At 49.2% G+C, this 27,851-nt stretch overlaps 1 protein-coding gene across 5 annotated transcripts; it reads right to left on the bottom strand.

The window, feature by feature from the left end:
* On the bottom strand, nucleotides 1-27,345 carry ADGRG5 (adhesion G protein-coupled receptor G5). 5 transcript variants are annotated; one of them, XM_050923299.1, is made up of 14 exons: nucleotides 27,144-27,234; nucleotides 19,517-19,585; nucleotides 18,719-18,812; nucleotides 17,869-17,989; nucleotides 16,138-16,282; nucleotides 12,210-12,332; nucleotides 10,995-11,111; nucleotides 9,543-9,585; nucleotides 7,989-8,095; nucleotides 6,358-6,479; nucleotides 4,552-4,820; nucleotides 3,664-3,763; nucleotides 2,134-2,417; nucleotides 1-1,714 (listed from the first exon to the last, which is right to left on the bottom strand). In XM_050923299.1, exons 3-14 carry the CDS (start codon nucleotides 18,807-18,809, stop codon nucleotides 1,629-1,631), a joined length of 1,608 nt encoding a protein of 535 aa, XP_050779256.1. In that variant the 5' UTR covers nucleotides 18,810-18,812; nucleotides 19,517-19,585; nucleotides 27,144-27,234; the 3' UTR covers nucleotides 1-1,628. The 5 variants fall into 5 exon arrangements, with proteins under 5 accessions (XP_050779256.1, XP_050779257.1, XP_050779254.1 ...); XM_050923300.1 differs by lacking the exon at nucleotides 19,517-19,585 and having other exon boundaries at nucleotides 27,144-27,241; XM_050923297.1 differs by lacking the exons at nucleotides 17,869-17,989; nucleotides 19,517-19,585 and having other exon boundaries at nucleotides 27,144-27,345.
* Nucleotides 27,346-27,851: the final 506 nt, after the last annotated feature.

Here is a 27,851-nt window from a genome sequence, read left to right as displayed (position 1 = left end):
ACGAAAGCTTATGCTCAAATAAATTTGTTAGTCTCTAAGGTGCCACAAGGACTCCTATGATCACAGGACCATATCCCAGCTATGATAATATGTCTGTGGAGCCTTCCAATGGGCATGAGTAGCAGGGCCTCAGTTAAACACACTTATTCTGTGGTGGACCCTTCAGCAAGAAATTTTGACACAGGCCCAGCTTCAAATACATAACAGACTGGATGGCTTCAAGAGGAGTCACTAGGGTAATTGTTTGTTTATATTACTCCAGTAGGCTGGCTCCAGTCATTTGCATGTAACAAGGTCCAACACTGGGAATGGGCTTTGGCCAGAGAAGGCAGTGGTGGGGGTGGGGTGGATGCCCCATTGTAAAGCAGTTTAATGGAAGCCTTTGGTTAGGTTCAAAAGAGTAATAAACTCCCCACGTGATCATTAAAAAAGCGAAAGCACATTTGTTCCAGGTTTAGTCCATCCAGGCTGTGGACTTGTCTGTGAGTGAGAGAGAGAGAGAGAGAGAGAGAGAACTGAGCTGCAGCATCTACCTTTGCGGCAAGATCTCTTCACTCACCAGTGAGCAGTGGCTGATGTCCCGCATACAGTCTCCAGCATCCAGGAATTCACAGCCCCTTTGCTATTACTTCCTTTCCCTGTGCTCCCTGTTTCACCATGTCTGTTTCTTTATTGCCCTGCTCCGTAATTCCTCCTCTCCAATTTCTAGTTCTTTCCTTTCTGCAGCTTCCTTCCATCTCCTTCCCCTGTTGTTCACCTGTCCTCTTTAAATCAGAGATGGGCTTGAGCAGCAGGGTTCGGATTTGAGTTTCAACCTCCTCAAAAGTCAAGGTACCTCTGATTTGTTCGTAATGAGTTGGTGTTGGGGTGAGCAGGTCGGTGTGTGTACGAACTTGCATACACCATTACCCTCTACTGAATGGAATCAGAACTGCTCCAATGTACGTCATTAGTCCCGTACTGCTAACGGATCCTCTCATTTAGCTTGAATGGTAGGGGCCTGTGCCAGGCAGTTAGCTGAGTATAGAATCTCTCTCCATGGTGACGTGACCGGGACAGGAGAATCATCGCATGATTTGAAAAGGAAATGTACCAAACCGGGATGTTTATAGCTTCCTGGAGGGGACAGGCACAGAGGCTCTGATTCTCCTTGCTTTGCCCCTTGTGGTGTGTGTGAAGTAATTGTACGACATTACCTCTGGTGTGAGTGGGTGGGGAGGTCTGGTTTGGTAGCGATGTGCACCTTCTCTGCACTCACAGGTGTAAATAAAGACACAAGGCGCAATGCAGCGGGAATCAATGCCCCAAGCATTGTCTGCCTATAGCCTCCTAGGGAACAGCAATTCCCTGTGTTGTGAGAGTGACTGTTCTGTGACCCCTCAGTCTCACCCAGGTCCTGTTCACCTTCTCGACAACTCTGCATAAGCTGCTTTGAAGGCTCATTGTCGCACTGTTTGCTGCCACGTGTGTGAAGGCACTGAGGAGTGTGTCTCTTTCCTTGCTAAATCCTCCATCGGAAGCGCAGACTTGCCTAGGGCAACTGGGGCAGGCCAGTTCCAGCAAGTGAGTCTGCTCCTGGGGGGGTGAGCTGTGCCCTTTTGGGAGCATAGTCCAGCTGGCTGGCCTGGTTATTTTGTCATCTGAGAACTCCCGGTGGAGGGGCTGGGGTCCGGCTGGCGGCAGACGGTGCAGTACCAGAGGCAGATGAAGAACCCTGCAGGTGGAAAGCACATTGTAAGCCTTCGGTAACTAGGGTTGCTCCATGGTGCCCATGTCAATAAGTGAGTAACATAGCAGCAGGGCCATCTGACCTCACAGCAACCTCTATGTCCTTTCCCCTCCCCACGCCTGGATTCAGAGGTGGGGGCAGCAGCAGCAGAAGCACACTGACCTGGTGGTGGCTGAGAACCATGCTACTTATAACCACAATGACCAGGAACTAGCAGAAAGCTCGAAGGGATTCTGCTGCTCCTAAAACAGTGATAATAGAACCCTGGAGCTAATCCAGCCCTGCCTTCTGAGCCTCCTTCTGCAGAATCTCCCTTGACAGGGCTTTGCTTCAGGTCTTAAACTACTTCTGGTTCCATCCCATTCATCTCACTGCCTGAACACGGGCCCTGCAGCCTCACTGACCCAGGAGGGAATTGATGATAGTGAAGAGGATGAGCTGAGGAATCAAGAAGACACCGAAACTGAGGAAGGCCAGTGCCCAGGTCGTTCCTAGCAGGCAGGTCAGTCCCAGCACTGTCACCAGATCCTTCTTCACTTGTTCTTTCTGACTGTTCATGTTGGATCTCAATTTCCTCAGCATCCTCATGACGGTGACTAAGATGACCATGTTGAAGAGTACGGTGATTCCAGCGTAGCCCACGTTGAGGATGTAATGAACAGCCTGGGCCTTGTCTGTGATCCAACACCTGAGGGAGAAGAGGAGGAGACTCTTGTATGCTAATGACGATGATGCCACACTGTGGGGATTGACCCTGTGGCTGGGGAGGGATGTCATGCTTTGGGAATGACACCACGCCATGAGAATTACACCATTCCAGCAGGGCCCCGGGGATCCAAGCCTTGTGGTCAGAGCCCAGATAGGGTAGCAGACATCCGTGCAAGGCTGCTGGGGAGCCAGCTGCTTTGCGTGCCAGCAAACGGGATTCCCTATGAGGAGGACAGAAGGGACATCTGTCTCGGATGGAGTGGAAAGGCTTTTGGGGCTGCTTAGTGTTGCTGGTGAGTTCAGGCTCTAATTTGCCTTAATAAATCCCCGCACACCTTGGAAAGGGGGGACCACAGTGGTGCATGAGAAGGGTGTCGTGTTGCAGGAAGCCTATCGCGCCATAGCTGAGATGGGATTTCAGTGCCAATGGAAAGGGAGCGGAACCATCTGTGGGGAAATGGGACCACAGTTTTGGGCTGGAACCATGCTTTGGAGACCTGCCCTGTTCTTTGGGAAGGGCAACATACTTGCAAAATTGCATTGCCTCTGGGGAGTCCGAGCATGTCTTGGGCAGAGGATAGCTCCATACTCCAAGTAGAGGACAGCACCATCCACCAGAAATGGTCTAGTGATGTGTGAATGGCACTGTAGTTTTCAAAGCATCCCACAATCCTGGGACAGGCTGAAAGAGGACAATGCTGGCTAAATGGTGCAATTGTTCTAAACCAGCATCATGCAGCCGGGAAAGTCGCCATGTTTTGGAGAGTTGGACTTAGGCTATGTACACATGACAGCGTATGTTGGTATAAGTTATGTTACTGAGGGGTGTGACTAAGCCATCCCTGAGTGATGTAAGTTATAATGACCTAAGCACTGGAGTGGACAGTGCTATGTTGGCAGGAGAGCTTCTGCACCTCCGTAAGCTCTATAGCATAGCCAGAGCCTTAATCTTCATTGCCCATGAATCTGATCAGAGCACTTCATGGATGGCACATTGCTTGGAGGTAGGATACAAGGCTTAGGAGAATAGAACCACATTTTTTATCCTGCATTCTGCAGAAGATAGGACCATGTGGAAAAGAACCAGGAAGGACTGGGGAGCACAGAAGCTTTTAATGATTAGGAGACCTACCGTACCACTGGGAAGCCAGCCTCAACCCCTGCTTAACCCCATTATGGCAGAACACGATTGTGTGTGGACCATCAAACCCATGTCTAACACTTACATAGTTGTATTGTTGTAGCCCGTGTCAGTTTCAATTATGTGCAGCCCGTATGCCTCTTCCTTGAAGATGAGAATGCTAACCACAGTTAAGGCTGGCAATCCTGCGGGGGCGAGAGATACACACTGACTAAGCTATGATAGAACATGATGGAAATACATAAGAAGGACCCAAGTAATTGGAGGGTAGGAAACTGGGTAGCATACAAAGGAGCTGGCCCTTGGACATAGGTAGGAAGAGAAGTACACTGGAGGAAGGAAGAATCCAGTAAGGCAGATGGGACAAGTGGTGATGGAATATGGGGCCATTTTTGAGAGCAGAAACACAAAAGCAGGTCGTGGCTGTGTGAGCAGGATGCAGTTCTGTCCCTCAAAGAAGTTTCTGCTGTCCCAGCACACTCCAGGTAAACCAGGTTGTCTAATATTAGACGTTGGTAGGGCACTGTAGATTCCCTCCCCCACACCCCTGTCAAATATGGAAAACGTAGACATGAGAGGTGGGCCCCATCAAAACCCCTGAGCATTTGAGGAAGGATTGGAAACCAAATCTGGATATAAATTCTGCAACCAGCCCCTACTTCTTTACTATGCAACAAGCTCATGCATTGCAAACAGACAATTACTATATAATTCTAGAGCCGTTGTCCTCTGGCTCTGAGAATGCAGCTAAAAGAGCACTTTGATCAGCAGTGGACAGCCTCCCTCCCACAGGCCAATGCCTGGGTCTGACCACCCCCCAGATCTTGAGTGATTGAAATGTGGATACATCTCTCACTAGAATCTGGTGACACTACAGAGAGTGCAGCGGTAGGGCTGTGGTATTGGCAGGAGGAACAAAGCTCCTCGTGGGCTGTGAGGGAGGCATCTTTCTGGGTAGAGAACCTGCACTTACCCCAGCCAACGGCACACAGCTTGAGGACGTATCTCCTGATGTACACGTTGTAGACTTTGATCAAGAGCAGGTAGAGGTGGAAGCCCTCAATGGCCATCCAGGTCAAGCAACAGAGCAGGGAGTATTGGAGGAAGGCAGCAGCGCCTCTGCAGAGCCATGTGGAATGAACGGATGCCAGGGTCCCACTGAGCAGGAAGAAGACATTCAGCAAGAAGAGGGCACCCAGCAGGTTCATGTGGATTCTGTTTGTATAATCTCTGCTCTTTTTCCTAAAATGAACACCGCGAATAGAACTCAGTTCCTTCTGACTGCCCTCGAAATGGGGACGGGGGGGGTGCAAAGCATGCAACACAATCCACTCCTGCCCGCCCATGCCCCCCAGCCCCTCCACCTGGGACATCCCCTCCAGTCAGCGTGTGCTACAGGAGAACGCCAGAGCTGTCTCATCTCGATAAGGCCCACATTGGGGAGTGTGTGGAAATGTCCTGTCCCTTCCTTGGGGGCTGAGTCCATAAGACCATGTGGTGATACACAGGCAGTGCACACTGAGCGAGGCCAGGTCTGTATTAGAACCACTGGTGACTCCAGCTGTTCTGTTAGGGGTGTGACTTTTATTCTCTTTCTTTACAGGCCAAAGCCCTAGTGTAGATGCCGTTCAAAGTGCGTCGGACAGCAGGTATAAACGATACCAGTTGCAGTACAGCCGAGCCCAGGACTGGATTAAGGTAGGGGCTTTAGGGACTGCAGCCCGGAGCCCTGGCTCAAGGGGGCTCCTGGAAAAATAAATCACAGGCAGCAATCTCCAGGGAGTTCAGGCGGCCTGCCCTGGCCCCAAGCCGCTCCCAGAAGTGGCTGGCTGCTGGCACATCTCTCCGGTCCCTGGTAGGGCGGGAGGTGGCTCCGCACACTGCCCCTGCCCCCAGCACCATCCCCGCAGCTCCCTGTGGCCAGGACCCATGCAGGTAGCCTGCCTGAGCCCTGTTGCACTGCTAGCTGGGAGCCACCTGTGGTAAGCGCCTCCTGGCTGGAGCCTACACCTTGCACCCCCTCCTGCACCCCAACACTCTGCCCTAGCCCGGAGCCCCCTCCTGCACCAAACTCCCTCCCAGACCCTGCACCCCCTCCTCCACCCCAAGCCCCTGCCCCAGGTCAGAATCCTTCTCCAGCCCCTCCTGCACCAAGCTCCCTCCCAGGAAAAAGACTTGTATACAGAGGCCCCACAAAATCTAGTAGCCCCAGTCCCACAGGAGAATTAATCTGGCCCTGGCCGAGCCTGCCCTAGGAAGGTTGGTGCGCATAATTGTGCCAGCAAACCCTTTCTAGTGTAGACAAGGCTTGAGTGAGGCTGGGAGCTAAAAAGCCAGAAAACCACAAGATCTGTCTGTGTCCCGCAGCCTCAGTGAAGAATTCATGACAGCCAAGCCCTGGGCCAGATCCTCTGCTGCTGTGGGCCGGCATTGTTCCATATATTTCAATGGAACTCGGCTGCTTGACACCTGCTGCTGCTTTGGCCCCTGTCTCATCTCTGCTGCGAGGGATGTGGCCAGGGATAACTGGATCCCTCCTGGGAGCAGATGGAGAACGTTGCAGAAATTCAAGCAGGAACTTGACGACTTGTGGGGTGGGAATGGCAAGTGTAACTCTCCAAAAAGGGCCAAACTTATCCCGGGTGTAACCCCAGGGGCCTCAGGAGGACGTCCCCATCGAGGATGAATTTGGTTTAGCATCTCTCTTGAGGGAGCCCCTGTTGGTTCAGCTCAGCTAGGCACCAGGGGCAGGAGCCGCTCTGCACAGCAACGGGGTTACCTGGAGGCGAGGTAGTGGAGGACGGTGAGAAGCGAGGCAGCAGCCGAGACACTGCAGCCCACCATGGAGATGTAGGTGAGAGGAGCCAGGATGGCCTTGTTTATGGGCGCTGAGGAGATTTTCTGCATGGGATGAGGAGGGGAAGAGGTGAGGAATGAATGCAGCCCTTTGCACTAGTACTCGGCCTTCATGGCTGCTCTGGCCTTTCATTCTCCCCTCAACCCCCTCCAGCTTCTTCAGGCCTGGAGCCTATTCCACCCCCCCGAGCTTGGCACCCATCCCTGAGGCTGCTGGATGTCACTGGCCTCTGTCCTGTCTCCTCCCTTCTTCCAGAGCTCAGAGGGGAATGGGGGAACTGCCTCAAAGCTCAGCCCCCTGTTCTGACCCCGTGAGAGAGGTTGGTCAGCAGGTCCAAGAGGAGGGGTGAGAAGGTGGGGGGGCAGGGCAGAGTGGGTCCTAGTGTAACCCTTGTGGGGGTACGCGCATGTGCAGCCATCCCCCCAATGTAACTGGGGTGCTGGAGTGAGGCGGCCCCAGAGGATGGTGCTGCGCGTCTCTCAGCCCCTGCAGGGCAGGTGTGAAAGAGGAAAAGGAAACGGAAGCAGGCCTCATGGTGGAGCTCAGCTGCGGGGAAATGAGCTGCTCAGAGCACTGAGAGAGGCTGGCGGGGAATGAGTCAGGGAGAAGACAAACAGGAAACAGCCCTGGGAGAGGGATGAGTGCTTTAGAGCAGTGGGTTTCAATGGAAGGCACTGGGGTTGCGGCGGCTCTGGTCAGCACCGCTAACTGGGCCATTAGAAGTCCCATCGGCGGTGCTGCCTGGCTGAGGCAGGCTAATCTCTATCTGTTCTGACACCGCGCTGCACACCGGAAGCAGCCAGCAGCAGGTCCAGCTCATAGGCAGGGGGGGCTCTGGGGTGCCACGCGCTCCTCCTGCTCTGAGCACCGGCCTAGCACTCCCATTGGCTGGGAACCAAGCTGGGGGGAAGTGCCTGCAGGCAAGAGCCACATGTAGCCGTTTGTGCGCCTCTGCCTAGGAGCCAGACCTGCTTCCGGGGCACAGCGTGGTCCACAGTGCCAAGATAGGTAGGAAACCTGACTTAGCACCCCTGCTGCGCTGCTGACCAGGAGCTGGCTGAAGCAAGCCCCAACCCTGTATCCCAATCCCCTGCCTCAGCCCTGAGCCCCCCAAAACTCAGATCCCCTTCCTGCACCCCAAACCCTTCATCCCCGGCTCCAGTCCAGAGCCTGCACTCCCAGCCCAGAGCAGAGCCCTGACCCCCTCCAATACCCCAACCTCCTGCTCCAGCCCAGAGCCCCTCCCATACCCTGAACCCCTCATTCCCAGCCCCACCCCGCAGCTCTCAGCCCTGCACCCCAACCCTCTTCCCCAACCCTGATCCCCTCCCACACCCCAAACCCCTCATCTCCAGCTCCATTGGGTCATGGGCATCAACAATTTTCTTCAACTGGGTTGCCAGAAAAAAAGTTTGAAAACCATTGCACTAGAGCACCTGAGAGACAGGGACTGAGAGGGAGCAAAGACTGTGGCTGGTGGCTGGGGGCGGGGGAGAGAGCCTCATACATCCCCAAACAGAGCAAGAGCAGTGGGGGAGAAACAGCCTTCCTACCAGCAGCACAGCGAAGTAGGTGAGGTGTTTACACTGGCACAGCACTACGTCTTTCCAGTGGATGGTCTCACAGCCAACGCTGCTCCAGTTCCCCAGGCTGTTGTTTTCTGCAAGAGGGAGAAACGTCCTTAAGGAAAGCAGCCCACAGCCACTGAACAGTGAGGCAGAGCCTCGGGAAAGCCCATAGGCAACATTTTCCAAAGCACCAACTCACTTAGGAGCCCAAAGCCCATTGATTTTCAGTGGGGCTTCGGCACTTTTGAAAATGTTACCCTGTATCTTCAACAGCAAAAACAATCAGAGTGTGGGGCAAGATGTGATCTCGTGTTGCTACTGCAGCAGGGAGTGTTGACATTAGACGTAGGCCGGCATTGGGACTGGGTTTGGGCTAGTTGTGGTTCAAGGCTACACAGCACTAGGACTCACGTGGGTTGGTGCCCAACCCTGGAGAGCTGTTCTCATGCATATAGTGGAGGGAAGGAATAAAGCTAGCAGGACAAAATGTCTCCCACGCTGCTCCCAAATCCTGCACCAGAGGGACAGCTTGCGTCCCCTCCCCCCCTCTCCCTGCACCCTCCCCTGCCATCCCCTAAGATCCAGCCCTGGGCACCTTCAGGCCCTCTAAGAGCAGGAAGCCTCCAGTTCTCAGGGCCAAGGACCTTGGAGCAGTTTTTGTGCTGCCTTCTGCAGCGTGGGGGGCAGGTCACTTGCCAGGTTTATCTGGGTGCATCTCACTTAATTCCAAGTCATTGCAGGGGCCCCAGGCACTGGGGGAACCTGAGTCCCTGTTCTCTGCCTGTGGCACACAATTGTTCAGTCTCTGAGGGCTGTAACGTTCCGCTCGGTGGGTGGTGGTTTGGTGCTTGGTTGTGTTTTTAGTGGCCGATGATCCATGAGGCCAGTCTAGAGGATCTGGGGGTCCTTTGTGGCCTTAAATTCTATGGCCCTGGGTGTCTATATGACTCCTTCCTTGGAAGCAGGGCATAAAAATGGGAGTTGCTTTTACAAGCCTGTGGGAAGTGCCTGTGCCCTGCTTGGCTGTTTGCAGATGGCTCTGGCTGACCTGGGCCTGCTTTCCACCCAATTCATGCATGACAATGGCACTCACTCAGGAAACCCCTGAGAGGTGTGGGGTTTAGTCCTCCAAAAGGTGCCAGTGTGGGTCTCCATATAGCCCTACGCTCAGCAAGGCTCTGTGCACAGAGGGGGCTTCTCTGTAAGCAGCACGGAGCGGAGGAGGGTTTGGCAGCTTTTAGCTGCTCTGGGATGGCAGGAGGATGTTTGTTGCTGGGAGCCAAGGGAGGTCGGGGTTCCCAGGTTCTCCTGGCAAGGTGGCTGGGGTGAGTATAGTCTGGCAGCAGACAGGGATGGTCATAGCATGAAACCCCAGAGTCAGTCTGGTAAATTGCAGCTGCATGATTGGTCCTTAGGTCCCCCTGGTGTCTAAGGCAATGTGCTCTCCATTGAACGACTCCCACCATCTCTGTTTTGCCACTTCCTCCTTCCTTGCATGCATGTACAGGTACCGCGTGATGCCGTGAGTGTCATAATTACCTGTTCCTTCCACCCAAAAGACACAGCTCGCATTTGAGTTATCCTAGTTGGGGGGCAGGGGGAGAAAACATGAGGCATATGGTGAGATGTCTGTGTTCCCTTAGTTCCAAGCAATGTACATAACCTGGGCTCATTAGAGAAAAGTTTTGTGACTGGTCCCTCCTGCCTATGCAGCGTTGTTCCCTACAGCAAATTTCCCAGCACTTTTTCCTTCCCACTATTAACATGAAGCCCCATCACAGGAATCGACTGCATCACTTGGGAGACTATACTGCAGTGTAGTGAGGAAATATTTGATAGTTAATCAGTTTTATCCTGTTACTCTGAGTTCGTAATAATAACCCTTTGGAGTAATAATACCCCTATGGAGTACCCTATGCTCTTTTCTTTCTCCCTGCTTACACCTAGATTTTCAGCTGGTGTAAATTAGCGTAGCTTCCCTGAAGCAGATTTACACCAGGTGAGGATCTGGCCCTACATACTTATCAAGCAGCTGTCTTAGAGCTCTGTCATTTGGACATTCTGCTTTGCAATCTTTTCCTCTAAATCCCTGTAATCAGTTCACTGCTGCTCTCCGACGTGTCTCCAATATACCCGAGAGCACAAAGGTCAAATGCTTCCTCCTACGTCTGCACAGTTTGGTTACATTGCATGGTGCCCACTTTGGGGGCACGTCTCTCCCAGCTAAAAATTCCCACCTGCCCCCCAGTCCGGACAAAGACAACTTGCATGTGGGCTGACCCCCAGAGTCTCAGCAACATTTCACAAAGAGTTGGCAGGGGTCAGTGGGGCTGCACTGGGTTTGTGGTTAAAAACCAACCAACCACCACACACCTTATTAGTTGCAATGATCCAGGACCTCCCGCCTCTCTCCCGTAGCTCCAGGTGAAGTCAGAGAAGGAGAGAAGCATTTCAAAAGCCCCACTCCATCCCTGCAGCAGCTACTCTGTTTTCTGCTACAGCTTCTGCCTCAGCTAGAACTCCTCCCAGGGAGCACACATGGGCATGCCCGCTGCATTCCCTTCGAGGAAGTGGCATGCTCCCTCCTCCGTGCCAAGCTAGTTCTACTGGGTGGTACAGACCAGGGGAGATCTTGCTCTTAGCCTGCCATTCCCTGCCAGGCCCCTAGCACCTGAGCACACTGCTAGCAGGGAGCAGGATCGCTTTCCCCTTTGGGATCCCAGGCAGTTAATGGTGTCAGGGCTCAGGGAGGGGGAGGTCCTTATGTGCTCACTCCCACCTCTTTGCACACCGAGGCAGAGAGATACTGGCCCAAATCCACCCTTCAAGCAGCAGGTTGAATTCCCACTGGGTTTCAAGAGCCCTGGCTGTTCCTGAGACTTCAGCTACACTGACCTCCCCTCTCCGGTGCCCTGGAGAGCTATTTGCCATCTCTTGCCCAGAGTGATAGCTGCTGTTAAATGCCTTTGTGGGCCATGATCACCAGCTCACCAGTGTTTGGTTATGCCAGAACCGGATCTCCACAGGCTCAGTGAGGTTGGTGACGCGGGTGTTTGCAAGGGTGGCCCCTAAGATGTCATTGTTCAGTAGGGAGCTATTCTTCCCATCCTGCAAAGCCAGAGCAGAAGAAACAATGCACAGACCCATAAAGACTATTACCAGGAGTGGGCAGGTCACTGAGATAGGGAGCCTTTCATCTGCAGATGACCAACGCTGCTCCTATCCATGGGCAATCTGATGGCCTATGTGCAATGAGTTTGTTGGTCTCAATCCAGTTCCTTGCAGGCCGGTGCATCACATTGCAAACCTCCCACACCACAATGCTTAACCATTTCATCAGGGAGGCCATGGACAGAATGGTCAGAGAGGCCAAACTACCCTTCCGCTCCAAGAGGTGTCCCTTCACAACACATCTTACTGAGGTTGCACCGAGAAGATTGCATTGCTGCTTCCCATGTTATACCTAAGAGTCCTCTACACTACATGTGTGGGTGTTGTGGGCACCTGCATGTAGTATGTTGTTAATGAAAGGACCCAGCTAGATAGACAGATGGGTTAGAGACAACGTCCTGCTCATCTCATTGAAACACCAGTGGAAGCTATTTTCTTAGCATTGATCATAGGGGGCTGCAGCAGCCAATTAATGAGCAAGGCCAGACAAGTCTTGCTGTTGCTTGACCATGGGCTAACCACATCTTTACAGCTTCCTGGGGCTTAAATTACCAGAAGATAAGTGTTCCCCTGAGACAATTCCTATATATCTGGGGCCCTTGCCTTCTCTAAATTCCCCTGCACTTCCAATTGGATATAGATTATTAGTGTTGGAAGGGACCTCAGGAGATCATCTAGTCCAACCCCCTGCTCAAAGCAGGGCCAATCCCCAAATGGCCCCCTTAGGGATTGAACTCACAACCCTGGGTTTAGCAGGCCAATGCTCAAACCACTGAGCTATCCCTCCCCCCACATATAGCATTCCTCTCGACTTCTGTGCCATAAATAAGGAAACCGTCGTGCAGGGCTGCTGCATGCTGTTAAGCAGCTGCCCTGCTTCATCTGCATCTCGGTGTTGGGGAAGGGCCCCGTACATATGGTCTGGTGCATTAGTCTAGACAGCTCTTCAAAAGAAAGGGGGCTGCGTATGTGCAAACTAATGTCTTTTCTGTTTCCCCAACCCACCCGCACTGGTAAAACTTCAGAGTGTCTAACCTGGAACAGGCCAGGAGTGTTGAGATAAATGCAGACAAGTTTCATTTCTGCCACTCCACTCCGGCTTTTCTTCATCAGTTCAGCTGGGAAATGCATGGAGTGTTGGGTTCTGGACTTGGACTGCTGAGGTTGAAGCAGAAACATTCCCAGGTGCAAACTGACAAATGTCAGGTTATGATTTAAAGACAAGAAGCAAGTGCTGAAAGAGCGATCGCAGGGGGCTGCAGTGCAACTCAATAACTGTAGCATCTTTCAAATACCCTGTGTGCCAGCATGCTGGAAAGAGCGAAGCACAGTGTCAGCGTGAGATAAATGATAGCGGAGGGAGGGAGAAGAGAAATGAGGCAAGGATGAAAAGAGCAGTGCTTGGGTCGGATGTGCTTGTAGCTGGAGGGAGAGAGACTTATTCATGTACTTGAACCCATCTGGGCTAACAGTGTGGTTTGAACCCAGGACCTTCTGCACTATAAGCATGAATTGCTAAAGAACTAAGTGAAGCCCTGTAGCTGATTCCTAAACCTTTTTTATGGACCAGCTACTGGAGGGGCAACAAACACCTCCATTCTCCATGATGTCTCCTCATCTATGTCTGTACGCTCCCCAGCACAATGGGGGCCTGATCCTAACTGGTGCTTTGGATGCTACAGTAATATAGATGACTGACGATCACAGCAGGAGCTGTGGGGGAGAAGGTGGTGCAGTTGCATGGAGGTATAGCGAGGAGACCAGTATTAGATGAGCAGAAGAGTGGGAAATGAAGAGAGGTGAGGTTTGTGAGGCAGGGCTCCGGCAAGTCAGATATGAGAATACCATGGTGATGGGTGTGGTATAAATGACTAGTAGAAGCTTTTTCTCAGAGTTTTGGGTGAAATAGTGTCTGGGAATCTCTGTCTTGCCACCTGGGTCAAAAAGAGGAAAGGTTGAGAAGCTGGAGCAAGAGGATTTGGAAGCCCTGAATGTCCTATTGCTCCATGATAAGTTTAGGATTTTGTATGGTGGCAACAAATATTGTGACTGAGATTGTGACTGAGGCTCACCATTTTCTAGGTCACCTTATGGTAGAAGTGACAGGGCAGATGGAAGCTACAGGCTCCCTCCTTCAGACCTTCATTTACAGAAACATTTGAATGGTTCTCTTGGGTCCGTGACTTACCATTTGCTTTAGAGGTCAGGCCCAGTTTGCAAAGTTTAGAGCCACGCCCTGCAGGGGTGCTGTTGGATCAAAGGGTTTGGTTCAGGCCAGTCCCTAAATTAGGCTTTACCAAGGTCTTCAAAAGTGACTAGTGATTCTGAATGCGTCAATCTTTAGGAGCCGAGCTGGAGACCTTAAAGGGAACTGACTTTCAGAAAATTTGGAGCTCGTCCCTCTGGAAATCAATCCCTTTAAGGTGTCTCAAACTGTGCCCCTGCCATTGAAGTGCCCCAAATTACCCTTTATTTTCTTAATAGTAGAATGGTGGTAAAATAAAATTGGTTCCTTTTGCACCTTTGCATGATGCTTTCCAGATGCTGGATTTTGATTCTTGTGGGCTGCACACTCCTACCCCTAAATGCCCTAAGGTATTACCTCATGCACCCTTGTCTGTAACCTGATAGTCAGATCCTGCATTTCAAAGCCACGCTCACATGCCCTTTTAAATCTCTGAGAACACTCCCTGGGTGCAGAGTTCAGTAACCAGTTTGCTCCCAGAAATGGCTGCAGCAGAGATACACGCATTGAGCTCTCTCCTGTCCATCTGCTATAACGTATATGGCCTCCATTCCTTTGGCATCTGAGCATCGCACACAACACCTGGGCAGTACGGAAGCGCTTTTATCCCCAGTTCACAGATGGGGAGCTGAGGTACCGACAGACTGTGACTTGCCCAACGTGGCACAGGGAGTCTTGAACCCAGGAAGCCTAAATCAGTGCCCTAACCATTGGCATATCCTTCTCTAAAATCTTGGGCCCAGCTCCACCAAGATATTTAGGCGTCTAAGATCAATGGATTTCAATAGGTGCACACATACCTTGATGAAGCTGAACCCTGGAGACTTTGGTCTTGTTTTCCCTTAGTTAATGTGAGACAGATCATTTTAGACTGAAAATCTGTATTTTGCTTTGTGTAGTAAATGGCACATTTGCGTGTGGGCTTTGAACACACAATATACGTGTGGACACAACGGGTTCCAGGGGCAGTCGAGATTAGAGATGGGCGGAGGTGTGGCCATGTGTGTTTGTGAAAACTCTGGAATTGTGAGTGCGTGTTCCCACTCTAGGTGCAATCAGCAATGACTCTGAGTCTGTTACAGCCCCCTTGGGAGTGTGGCTCATGCTTTTAGTTCTGGAGGTCCCCAGTTCAATCCCCTGTTACACTTTCTCGTGATAATAATGTAAGTGCTCACTTTCACTGCAGAAAGGTTACTCTAAAAAGAGAAGGAAATTCAACTCAAAGTATTATTAGAGCAGAGATACAGGAAACCCGCGGTCTGATCTATTCAGGGACTAACACTGAGGAAGTCCCCCAGATGCTTTAGAGGCCATGTAGACGATTTTCTGTTCCCACTGCTGCACTATTACATGGCTTTCAGTCAAAGAAGATAAAGCTGAAATCTCTCCCTTGTCCCCTCTGCCTTCTGGCAAAAGTTCTTCCCTGGATGGAAGCGTCAGCATATCACATTCCCGGCACAAAGCACTCTGGGCAGATGTGGAGACTGAAACCCCAGCTGGCCACTGGAGACTGTTCTCAGGCGTCTGAAGCTTTGGGTTGTGGGAAGGGTGAGTGCATGGCTCTCACCTCCAACTGGCTCTGCTGGCTGGCTGGGAAGACACCTCCAGGCTGCCTGAGAAAAAAGCCCAGGGCCAAGGGCTGACATGTACAGGGTAAAAACATGAGCAAGAGGGGCAGTTGCTCCCCCAACATTGGTTTCCTTCTCCTCCTCAACTTTTCATAAGTTTCTGTGCTCTGCTTCCGCCCACCTGCAGACATTGAAGGAAATAATATGACCACAAAGACTGGTCTATATACTAACACAGCTTTGTCCTCCCCACCAGAATTTTTCTGAAATGATGCCCCTGACCAGAGTGTGCTGAGAGGCCCAGAGTTTTTCACAAGTGGCTTGTGATTCTTGAGATGTGTCCAAACAGCCTGGTTTCCAGAGGTGAGGGGCTCAGCACCTTCTGCAATTCGGGACCCTTCAAGGAGACTTAGGTTGGGCTCCCCAAATGTAAATACTCAGTCTTGGCCAGGATCCCAACTCTGCCCCTAATTACCATAGTCTTGCTGTGGGAGGGGCTAACGTAGAAAAGAAAACCTATCCAAGCCAACAGTGCTGCAGGTGGCTGGAGACAGCAGGGAAAGGATGCCACTCCTTCTTGGTTTAGAAAAGGAGGGTGAGATAAGGTTTAAGGACCCTGCTGAGCCATCCTCTGTGGGGCAGGGCAGATTTCAGCATCCCACCTCACCTTGTCTATCCATCCAGCCTACCTATGTTGTGTTTATATCTGCTGGCTCAGACATACTGGAGTCAGACCTCAGCAGTCAATGAAGCCCCATTTAGTCCTTGGGCCTGGAGTTTCGGCACACCTCAAGTGTTCACACTACTTCAGCCAGGATGCAAATAGGGTTTCTTGTGGTCAGTGGGCAGCAGCTCTGCCAGCTGAGCAAGGAGGGAACCAAGCTGGAAGGAACTAAACTAATCTCATCTCCTCTGGAAATTGCTCCTTTGTAGATCTACTTTAGGCACTCAGCCAAAAAAGAGGAAGAGGCAGGTGTAATGGAGCAGGGGAGACAGAGAAAGGAGGTAATGGAGATAAGATCAGACTCCTATGGAAACAAAAGCTCATGCTATCGCTCCATGCACCAGAACACTGTCCGTATGAGAGGCCCTACGCTGGGAAGAGTGATTAGAAAGCAAAGCCCGGCATTAGAGCAAGGGGGATACTGACCGGTATTGACTTGCTGCTGAGATTCAGCCATCGGAAATTCATTGGCTTAATCTTGAATACGAAAGTCTGAATGTTGGGGCATATGACAGTGAAGTTGTCCTCTTGGAAACTGACTTTCAACAGCATCTGTTCTAACTGTTTTAATCTAGAATGGAGAAACAAGAATCGGCGCTCAGAGGGGCGGAGAAGGCCAGAGAGGCCAGTGCTGGGGCAGACAGTATGAGGAGGGAGAAAAGAACAAGGGACTGAATGAAGATAAGAGACAGAGACACTGAAGATGTGTATTTAAGATCATCTCCAGAAGGTATCATCATGCGTTAGAGGTTGCCTTCAGACTAGGGGCACTAAAATTGGAGACAGATTCAAACATCAGACCTTGTCACCGTCAGCTTTAAACGTTCCTCACACAAATGACAGAATGGGTTTTTTTTGGGCTTGCCTCATTTGGGAGACTGTGCCAAGCCTGTCCATGAGGCTTCCTGTCTGTAGGGGCTGGTGTGGCTGATCCGAGTCTGTATTATATTGGGTGTCTGACTTTAGAATTATACTTAGAAATAACTAGTTCTGGTCAAAAAACAGATGAGCCATCCCACAGAAAATTCCAATGGTTAGAAATTTTGGTTTCTTTCCAAATCTGGATGCAAAGTTGATATGGGCAGTGCTGACCAGGACTGGGACAGAGGGCCTGGCTTTTCTTCATCAATCCCTCCTCACTTGCTCCCCTTCAGCTGAGATGCCCTGGAGAACAAGGGTGTCTCAGCTTCGCTTGCCTGCTGTCTGCCTGATGCCACACAGCTACCCTGGTGAGTGAACCTCAGCCCTTTCCACCTCCTCCCCTTCATCTCTCTGCCCCCTACGCTAACCCTGACTCTCCCCTTCCCCTGTGCTAGCCCTAAAAACCTTCAGCAAATCCTGTCTCTCCCCCCCTCTCTGGTCTGGGGCAGGGGGCTGACTCTGGGCTGTCTGCATTGAGTCTATGGACTGTAGAGCAGTCTGGGAGAAGCTGCTTACACAGGGGCTTAATTCCTCCTCTGAGCTTAGCCATTCCTCTGACACAATTAACCTCTGAGTGCTCGGAGCAGCCCTACAATGCCACTGGGACCTTCTGGGCACGGAAACCTGGCAAGAGGGGAAGGGGCTTGGAGCCTGGGCCCCAGTGCGAATCCAAAGAGCTAGGCTGCTATTGTTAGTCCTGCAGGCTGAGCCCTGCGAGCCCATATCAAGCGATCCTGGCACTGAGACTCGGTGCCTTGGGTTTTTCTTTGCAGGGTAGACACAGTCTTACTTTTCCCGTCTGTAAAATGGGGATGATGATACTGAGCCACTTCCCTGAGGAGTTATGAGGTGGGAGCAATGTTTGTAACCTGCTTTAGACATGGAGGGAGGCTGTGGATGCAGCTAGAAATAAATTGTTCTCCCCTTTCAAACATTTCAGGAAAAGAGAAAAATCTTCATTTTTGGCAAACGTTCTGTGAAAAAAATTTTTTTTGGCTTTTTATTGAACCTGATTTGTTTTATCTCTATGTCTTTAGTTTTTTGACACCTCCCACTTCCAATTTTTGACAAAAACAGGTTTTTTCACTCAGATTTCCATTTGATCAAAATGCCATCTTCTACTTCAAAATGCCTCTCTGTAAATTTCCCTCGCAGCCCTAGCTGCAGGAGATGGACTCAGAGAGCTGGCCCCAGAGTGTAATCTGGAAAAGCCCCCTGTGTGTGCTCCCCACTCACCTGTCCAGCTTCCCACTCTGTACATAGCCTCCTTTTTCCATGCGGTTGTCCATGTCAGCCACCATGTTCACCTCCTCCTTCATTCCCTTTTGTGTGGGTACTTGACAGCGTTCCTGGGCCTCTATGGGGTCTGGAAGGGAAACGAGCCGTGTCGGGATGCGTGGAGTGGCAGCACCGTGTGAAGAAGGTTTGATCCCTGTGCCATCCCGTGACATGCCATCACCTGACAGATCTTGGGGGTTAGAGTAAAGGTATGCAGGAGAGTATGAGGAAAGCAGAGGGAGAGCTCCCCCCACCTTTCCATGGCTTAGATAAACAGCACCCCCTCCCCATCCTGGGCTAGAGCCGTGAGGGCTCTGTCCTGCCATTGCAATCTTCTCACAGCTGCACCTCGTGAATGAATTTGTACCTGGAACAAGTGGCCTGCCACCAGGGCAGGGAAGAGAGTCGCAAAGGCCTTTGGGGAGATGAAAGAGGGGTTTGAGCTGAGCCCTGCACACTGCTGCTTTCATGGAGACTGATTCTCACCACAGCTCCCCATGTGCCCCTGGATCCACAGAAATCTTCTGCTGCTGCAGTTACACGTGAGTGTGTGTGTGTGTGTGTGTGTTTTGTGCAACCCATTTTTTTGCTGGAAAAGGCCACTTTGTCAAAAACAAAACTTTTGTCAGGAAGGTGTCAGTGACTGCAATCACTCAGCGACTCCCGTGAGAGCAGATGTGGGGGGTCCTGACCGGGATGCCAGACTTGTCCTCAGGTTGGTATAATCACTGTCGGCAGATGTCAGGGTGGCCTGCTAAGCGAAACGATAGCAGAGATGTCAGAACTCTGAATAAAGAACTATCCATACCTGCCTGTTGGAGCAGAAGAGCAGCAAGATACAAGAAGAGGCAGGTCCACAAGGGTGAGTCCCTCCGCATGGTGCTCCAAATGTTGCTCATTTCCTGCAAGAGACATACAGGCTCTGCTTTCTGGTTTCAATTACCACTGTTGTTAAAGTGCTGACAACATGCACAGACAGTGCTACACAAGCCAGTAGGAGATGTAATCTCTGCTCTGTGCATCTTACAATCTAAATAGATGATCTAAAACCCAAGGGAGGCCTATCGCAGGGCATTTTTAAACTCTCTGATATCGTCCTCACTGTAACCAGTGTGGTGGTTTATCAGACGACAGTAAACAGAGGATTTGGATTCTGATGATAACCTTAGTGGTGGTAACCACATTCAGGAAGCCCTGAACTGTGTGTCTGTCACACCCTGTCTCTCCCTAACTCTTGCTGCTTAGTTCCAAAGACAACTCAAGGACTGGATCTCCTTCCATAACAGGGAGCTGCTCCATTTAGGATTAGACTAGAGGAAAGAAGGAATGTTTCTGACAACAGCCGGAGCCCTTTATTATAAGTGCACTCCAGTGTATATTAGTGTTATTCCTGATATACAGCAAGACAAGAGCAGATTCAATGAGCTGCAGCTGCAAGAAGCCGAGAGTTAATGTTTTTGTGACTGGGGTCCCAGTGGGGGCCAGCTGTGGTCACTCAGTTAGGGTGAACTGCACAATAGGGGACAGACAATCCCCAAAAAGCTGGTGGATATTCCAATACTTAGATTTACCAAGCCAGCATAAAACAGTTTCTTTATTATCTCACTGGTTACTCAGATGTCCAAACACCACAGTTCCCTTAAAGTGATCCAGCCTCAGGCCTCCATCCAGGTACCTAAGTCAAATATGGTGATTTCTGTAAATCGTATTTCATCATATAAAAGAAAAGGTTCTACCAATCCCAAAGGATCGGACACAACACCTCCCAGGCTATTGAATGTGTCAGACCTTACACAAATACATGCTACAGCCAATTCTTATTAACTAAACTAAAATTTATTTAAAAAAAAGAGACAGAGTAAGGTTTAAAGATCAATATACATACAGTAGGGCTGTCAATTAATCACAGTTAACTCATGCAATTAACTCACAAAAATAAATCACGATTAAAAAAATTAATCGCAATTAATTGCAGTTTTAACCATACTGTTAAACAATAGAATACCAATTGAAATTTATTAAATATTTTGAATGTTTTTCTACATTCTCACATACATTGTATTCTGTGTTGTAATTGAAATCAAATTGTATATTATTTTTAATACAAATATTTGCACTGCTAAAATGATAAACAAAAAATAGTATTTTTCAATTCACCTCATACAAGTACTGTAGTGCAATCTCTTTGTTGTGAAAGTGAAATTTAGTGATGTAGACTTTTTTTGTTACATAACTGCTCTCAAAAACAAAACAATGCAAAACTTCAGAGCCTACAAGCCCACTCAGTCCTACTTCTTGTTCAGCCAATTGCTAAGACAAAACACGTTTGTTTACATTTACAGGAGATAATGCTACCCTCTTCTTATTTACAATGTCACCTGAAAGTGAGAACAGGCATTTGCATGGCACTTTTGTAGCCAGCATTGCAATGCATTTACGTGCCAGATATGCTATACATTTGTATACCTCTTCCTGCTTCTGCCACCATTCCAGGGGACATGCTTCCATGCTGATGATGCTTGTTAAAAAAATAATGTTTAATTAAATTTATGATTGAACTCCTTGGGAGAGAATTATATGTCCGTGTGACAGGGTTGAGACTCATCACCGTGACGCCTCCCACTGGTTGTTCTGGGAATTAGCTCAGTCCATGGGGAGTACCCTCTGCTGGTGATGTCCTGTACATCCTCTGCTCCTCAGTTGTGGTCTGGACCCACGTTGCTCCCTGCTCGGCGGTGTCCTTTTCAGGACACTGCTCTCCGGCGGCACCCCCTAGTCAATCCTCACCCCCTTCTGGGGAGCGTTGTTCAGCAACTCTGGCACTGGCCTCAGTGGCCAACTGCAACCTCTAAAATCTAGCCCCTTATCTCAAGGGCCGGTTGCAGTTTGTCTCAGCCACCCTACTGCATGGCCAGGTGCAGTACAAGGGAGAAGGGTGGGGGACCCAGGCCCACCCACTACTCTGGATCCTGACCCAGGGACCCTCTAGTGGCAGCCTCCCTGCCCTCCTTCTCTCTCCTTGTCCACCTGTCCCTGGGCCACTTCCCCTCTGGCCCCTTGCACCCTCTAGGCCCTTTCTTTCAGGGCCTGCAGTCTGGCAGGTATTGGGCCGGATCCCTACTGTGCTCCCCCTGAGCCTGCCCAGCGCTGCTCTGTCTGAGGTGCTGGTCTCCTGCTCTGAAGACAGATCTTCCCGCATGAAGGTCTGGGACAGACTGACTGCCAGTGCTTCTATATCGTGATGCCAACTTTTCCCAACTTAGCGCTAACAATTTCCCAAATCTGATGAAAAATTCCCAATAAAGTTTTTTATTTCAAAATTTCAAGGGAACGTAATGTGTGTTTTTAATAACTATATAATATATATTATATCCAAATTATTCTTATTTGTTCGAGATATTTCACATTTATTAAAATTTTTATACGTATAGACATGTTTTTCAATTTTAAATTTGTTACTTATACAGTAAATAAAATATTTAACACATGAGGAGTAGGATTGAAATTATAGAAAACAATGTATTTTACACAAATTTCACTAAAGTATTACAATACAAAAGTATTAATACAAAAGTTTTAATAAGTACAGCATGTGCCCTGCAGTGTACTGTGTACTGTACATCAAAGTTACTTTGAAAAAATAAAAAGTAAACATATGATTATAAAATAAGATAAAAAAGCAAACAGAAAGAACAAACTTATTATATATTATTACCTAATACAGTAGGCAAAGATATTTAATATTTGCCTGGAGGAAGGTGCTGTTACAAACTTATGAACAGCTGAATGCTCTGGTCCACATTCTCTGTGCAACTGCAAGCACAAAAGACAAAATTGTAGAGCTTTAATGACAGATCAAGAAACTAATCATAATCAGTAAGTATTGCAATATATTTAATTCTTGGAAGAAACCTTACCTAGAAGATAAATTTGATAACCATCTCCTCATTACCTGCCAGCCAGCTGTTCCTGAGGTTGGTTTGTTGTGAGTGCATATGTGCACTTGTCACTTCACTTGTGTCATCATGATATAGTACTTTGAAGCACCACCAATAGGAGAGCAGCACAGCCCGATTATGAAAATCACGTGACAAATGTTCACCAATGGAAGAATGCATTTTGAGGGAAATTTGAAAGAAGGTCTCGAGGTCCCTTCCAGTCCTAGAGTCTATGAATCTATGAAAGTGCAAATATTTTACTTTTTATGAAAACTTCCCAGGATTTTTCAGATTTGGAAAGTCTTTTACTTTTTATGAAATTTTCTCAGGATTATTTAGGTTTTGAATGAAAATTCCCAATTTCCCAAGTTGAAATATTTTACTCAAAAATTCCCAGATTTTGGGAAATTTCCCAGGATATAGAAGCACTGCTGACTGCTCTCTCCATGAGCACCCTTCTTATAGGGCTGAGCCTGGCCCTGATTGGCTGTCTCCAATCTGGGCCCTGATTGGCTCTCAATAAGCCCTCTTCCTATTGGCTGTTCATCTGCGCAGGCCCACTGGCCTGCTGCAGCCCCATGTAGCATGGGGATGGGGCAGCCACCACAGCACAGTCCTGTTCTCTGTTTTACCTACATTTCGCCATATATTTCATGTTCATAGATCATAGAAAATCAGGGTTGGAAGGGCCCTCAGGAGGTCATCTAGTCCAATCCCCTGCTCAAAGCAGGACCAATCCCCAACTATTACTCCCAGTTACTCACACCTTCTTGTTATAGGAGTCTCAGATGATGACCCAGCACATGTTCATTTTAAGGACATTTTCACTGCAGATTTCACAAAACACAAAGAGGGTACCAGGGTGAGATTTCTAAAGCTACAGCACTCGGCCCAAGGTTTAAGAATCTGAAGGACCTTCCAAAATCTGAGAGGGACGAGGTGTGGAGCATACTTTCAGAAGTCTTAAAAGAGCAACACTCTGATGTGGAAACTAAAGACCTGAACTACCAAAACAGAAAATCAACCTTCTGCTTGTGGCATTTGACTCAGATAATGAAAATGAGCATGCGTTGATCCACACTGCTTTGGATGGTTATTGAGCAGAACCCATCATCAGCATGGATGCATGTCCACTGGAAGGGCGGTTGAAGCGTGAAGGGACATATGAATCTTTAGCTCGTAAATATCTTGTGACACCGGCTACAACAGTGCCATCAGAACACCTGTTCTCACTTTCAGGTAACATTGTAAACAAGAGGCGGGCAGCATTATCTCCTGCAAATGTAAACAAACTTGTTTGTCTGAGCGATTGGCTGAACAAGAAGTAGGACTGAGTGGACTTGCAGGCTCTAAAATTTTACATGGTTTTATTTTTTGATTCAGGTGTTTTTGTACATAATGCTACATTCATAAGTTCAACTTTCATGATAAAGAGATTGCATTACAGTATTTGTATTAGGTGAATTGAAAAATACTATTTCTTTTTTTTTTACAGTATAAATACTTGTAATAAAAAATAAATATAAAGTGAACACTGTACACTTTGTATTCTGTGTTGTAATTGAAATCAATATATTTGAAAATGTAGAAAAAATCCAAAAATATTTAAATAAATGGTATTCTATTAATGTTTAACAGTCTGATTAATCACGATTAATTTTTTTAATTGCTTGACAGCCCTAACATTCAGATACAAGTTCAGTCCACTTAGGCGCAGATTCATAGCAGAGACGGTGAGCTTTGTAGTTGCAAAGAATTATTTTAGAAATAGTTCATAGGTTATAGTCCAATGTCCAAATCTCATATTCAGGGCATACCAGCGTAACTGGGAGCAGTGCAAGTATCCCCACTTGCCTCCCACTGCAGCTTAAAGCTGCCGGGATCCTCTCTCAACAGCCCAGAGATGATAGTTCAGTCACCATGGCCCTTTAGTCTTCATTAGTGAGAGTCCTAAGAAGGATGCCACAGGCCTAGCAATTAGGAGAACAGCTGTAATGATATGGATATGTGTTCACTAAGAACTGGACTGAGACCAGCCCTTCATTTCCCAGAGGCACCAGCTGATAGTGGTTTGCAGCCTGGGGCAGATTAGAATGGGCAACCTAGGGGTGAAAGGCTGCATTGTCCCCGTACCTTTCCTCTGAGCCAGCCAGTCCACAAATCCATTTGTCATTGGACAGCTCATCTGTGTTATGTTAATGTACAAGCTAAGGGGAAAATAAATTAATTTTTGCCACTTTGAGTGGCATCTTCAGGGCACAGGTAGACTAGTCCCAAAAGCACTGTCAAAAATATTAAACTAATACAAAACAGCAATATATCCATGTAATGCAATTAACAGTCATTCCAATGTAACAGAAAAGTGGACACAGACACCCACTTATAACCTCTTTTGGCAGGAGAGCACAACTTTGATCCAGGCACTTTAATTAACTTTTGCCTTTACCTTATTAGGCCATGGAAAGGAAATAGACAGGAGCATATTGGTATGCAGCAATATTTAGAAATACAACTGGCTAGTAAGCACATCTGAAAATAGGTAAGAATCAAATAGAGAAAAGTGGTACTTTGCTATGCTAGTCTGAGCACTATTTCTATGCAATAAAGTGACGTTGTCAGTTGTTTTGAGCTTCAGTGCAGTGGTTTTGGATTTTAAATCGGTGGAGTCGTTTTATTACGGTCAATAATAGTAAGTGTCCGCTTACAGTTTTTCATTTTCATAGTGAGTTTCAGACTCTAACTCTGTCACTGGTGGAAATCAGAAGTAACCCCACTGAAGCTGGTGGAGTTACATCGAGTGAGAGGAGAATTGGGCCCATTGGGTACAGCGGCAGAAAGTCCACTAAGGGCATGAACGCAATGGCACAAGTTGCTGTCAGTTCCATTTCCATCCTGAAGCCCTGGAACAACCTGGCCCGGACTGGAAAGGGAGATGTGCTGATTCCACACGTCTTCCTGACAGCCTGTGCTGGTGAGGCAGCTATAGAGCCTAGGCAGAGATTAAAGCTACCCAACCCCAACAAGTAGGCTTGGAAGGATTCGATTTTTGTTGGTAAATGTAATTTTCACTGTACACACATAAACCAATGGAAAAGATCTTTCCATCGATGGAGTGGAGGAGGGGTTTTGCATGGGGCAGACGCTCCTCACTGTGGCAATTCTCGCCTACAGCTGAGTGGGAGCAGAAGCTGGGCATGGAGCGCTGCTCATCGGGTGCTCTCATGTGGCAGTTGCTATCTTGGCTGATGCACTGGGGCTGGAACCAGGGACCTCCAAAGCTCAAAGCAAGAGCTGCTACTGCTTCAACTCAAGAGCCAAGGCTCCTCTAGGGGTACGTCCAGAATACCCGCCCTATCGGCGGGTAGCCATCGATTTTTCAGGAATTGATATATCGCGTCTCATCTAGATGCGATATGTCGATCCCCGAACACGCTCCCGTCGACTCCAGAACGCCACCGGAGTGAGCGGCGGTAGCGGAGTCGACACAGGGAGCCGCGGACGTCGATGCCGCGCCGTGAGGACCCGAGGTAACTCGATCTAAGATACTTCGACTTCAGCTACGGTATTCATGTAGTTGAAGTTGCGTATCTTAGATCGATACCCCCACCCAGTGTAGACCAGCCTTAACTGGGACAACTCACATGCTCTGTGGTCTAGCATGCTCTCCAGCACAGAGCTTGTCCCAGGAGCTGGCCAGTGCTCCCAGGGAACCGGGGCTGAGGCTTTCCCAGCAGAGCATGAACTCTGCCTCTCCTACAGCCAGACACAAAGGGGCCGTCCAGGCTGCAGCTGGGAGTGTAACTTCTGGCTCGGGTAGATGTACTGTATGCCCACCAGATCTGAGTTCCTGTGCTAGAAATAGGAGTGTAGCTGCTGCTACATAAGTGACTAGTCCCCTGAATACACGCCGAGGGGCTTGGGTGGGATCGTACTGAGACAGACAGCCTGTGCCGCCATGGCTGCTGCACTGCTGTTGTCTTGTCTACTATGATAGTGCCATCAGAGGTAGCGGGTGTACGTCTCACTGCGCTGGAAATTACATCTCCAACTCCAAGGTAGCCAGACCCACCCACGTACCCTCCTCTTATCGTTTCACTTCAGCAAGGAGAGAAAGATGCAGCTTGCTAAAGAAAGAAACAGATCAGTGCTTCACAGGGCCACCCAGAGGATTCAGAGGGCCTGAGGAAAGCAATTTTTGGGGCCCCTTCCATAAAAAATGTTGCAATACTATAGAATACTATATTTCTTGTGGGGGCTCCTGTGAGGCCTGGGGTGAATTGCCCCACTTGCCCCCCACTCTGGGCGGCCCTGGTGCTTATCACCTTCTTCTTCTCCTAGGTTTACATGTTACAGCAGAACACAGTTCCAGCATCCACTACCCAATAGCCAGAAAAAAGGGAAAGTGATTGAAGCCCCCTGAAGCATGTTTGTGACCCTGCTCCCGCTGGGGTTCATATGCTGCACCTCCCTTCTTCCCCCCGTGAAACAGCTTAAAGGGAGGGAAAAACTGGAAAAAGATTAAGAAATCCCTTTGCACCCCAGCAGACATGGGGCGAGACAATAAGAAGAAAGAACTGGAAGCTCCCCTGGGAGAGGCAAACAGCTGGATCCACTATGGGCAGTTAGAAATAACCTGTTGAGCACTTAGAGTCTGTCTACGCTGCAATTAGAACCCACGGCTGGCCCCTGCCAGCTGACTCAGGCTCGCAGGACTCAGACCAACGGGCTGTTTCATTGTGGTGTAGACATTTGGGCTCAGGCTGGGGCCCAGGCTCTAGGACCCTGCAAGGTGGGATGGTCCCAGAGCTCGGGGTGCAGCCAGAGCCCAAATGTCTACACCCCTGTTAAATAGTCCCTTAGTCCAAGCCCCACGAGGCTGAGTCAGCTGGCATGGACCAGCTTCCTAGACATACCCTTAGACAGCCCAGCAATAGGTGGGACTGGAATCCCTAAGACGGAGAGTTAATGTGAGAGCCCAATCATCTCTCTGTAGTGCTCACTCCTACTTTAGTCACCGCACACCCCAACTCAGATCAGTTCTAGGGTGTGACACTTTTTTCTGTTTCCTTTAATAGACTGGGCATTTCATAGGCTGCATCCAAGAGGCTGACAACCCCATTTGCCTCCTCTGGCTCCAGGAGAGCCTTTGAGGGGACCACCAATCACAATATAAATGGGCCTGATCTCCTCTCATACCACTTTTACACAGTGTCACTGCACTGGAGCTACTCCTGATTTACTCTGCTGCATGCAAGATCAGAATTGGGCCAACACCGTTCAAACCAAAGGACTTACTTGAAGCCTCCTGCAGGATGGTGACTTCCTCAAGCAGGTTCGTTTCTCCCTTTGCCCTTAGTGCATATGGTCTCCTGTCCCTCACTCTGTGCCTAGATCGCTGCCCAAAGCATGTGTGTCTGACAGCAGCTTCGAGTCCCAGAGCTGCACAGACAGCATTGTGCAGCAGAAAAGGAAGTGCTCTCATGCAGCTCCACCTCATGCAGATGTAGAGATTAAACCAACAGAGGTTTTTAAAATAGGAAATGCTAGAGGTTGAGTCCTCAGTTGGTGCACAAGGGGCAATGACTCCATTGAAGTGAATGGCAGCGGAGGAGCTGGCTCTAGGGGAGGAAGTTTTATGGTGGAGGAGCTCATCGTGGGGACCTACCTAGTATGGGACATCACCTACTTCTCACGGCCGTGGGCTGAGAACAAGTCAGACCAAAAGAATCTCTTCCCTTTTCTGCATTACATTGTAACTCCAGGTGTAGTGTTCAGTGCGGAACCCTAGAGCAGAGGCAGAGAGCCACTGAAGAGGTGAAGGAGCTGAGCTGACACCTCTTCTGCAATTTTATCCTAACCCTCTCCTCTCCAGGTTTGGTTCACTGTTTTCTCAGTTTGTAGAGAAGCGGCCAGGTTAAGGCATCAGCTTCTCGGCTGTGGAGAGGGGAATTCAAGTGCTGGCTCAGATTGCAACCGACAATGAGTTTGATTGCCTTCCACAGG

Source organism: Gopherus flavomarginatus, chromosome 14, assembly GCF_025201925.1.
Source record: "Gopherus flavomarginatus isolate rGopFla2 chromosome 14, rGopFla2.mat.asm, whole genome shotgun sequence".
Taxonomy (NCBI): domain Eukaryota; kingdom Metazoa; phylum Chordata; order Testudines; family Testudinidae; genus Gopherus; species Gopherus flavomarginatus.
Note: the sequence above shows the minus strand (reverse complement) of the source record. Positions and strands in the feature narration are given on the sequence as shown.

Coding starts and splice junctions, on each gene's coding strand:
- ADGRG5 (XM_050923297.1), bottom strand. CDS start 27,345: ATGAGGTGGAGCTGCATGAGAGCACTTCCTTTTCTGCTGCACAATGCT. Junction 11,112..12,209: donor ACACTCCTGGCCTGTTCCAG/GTTAGACACTCT, acceptor CTGGCTTTGCAG/GATGGGAAGAATAGCTCCCT. Junction 4,821..6,357: donor CTCCACTACCTCGCCTCCAG/GTAACCCCGTTG, acceptor TGTTCATTTTAG/GAAAAAGAGCAGAGATTATA.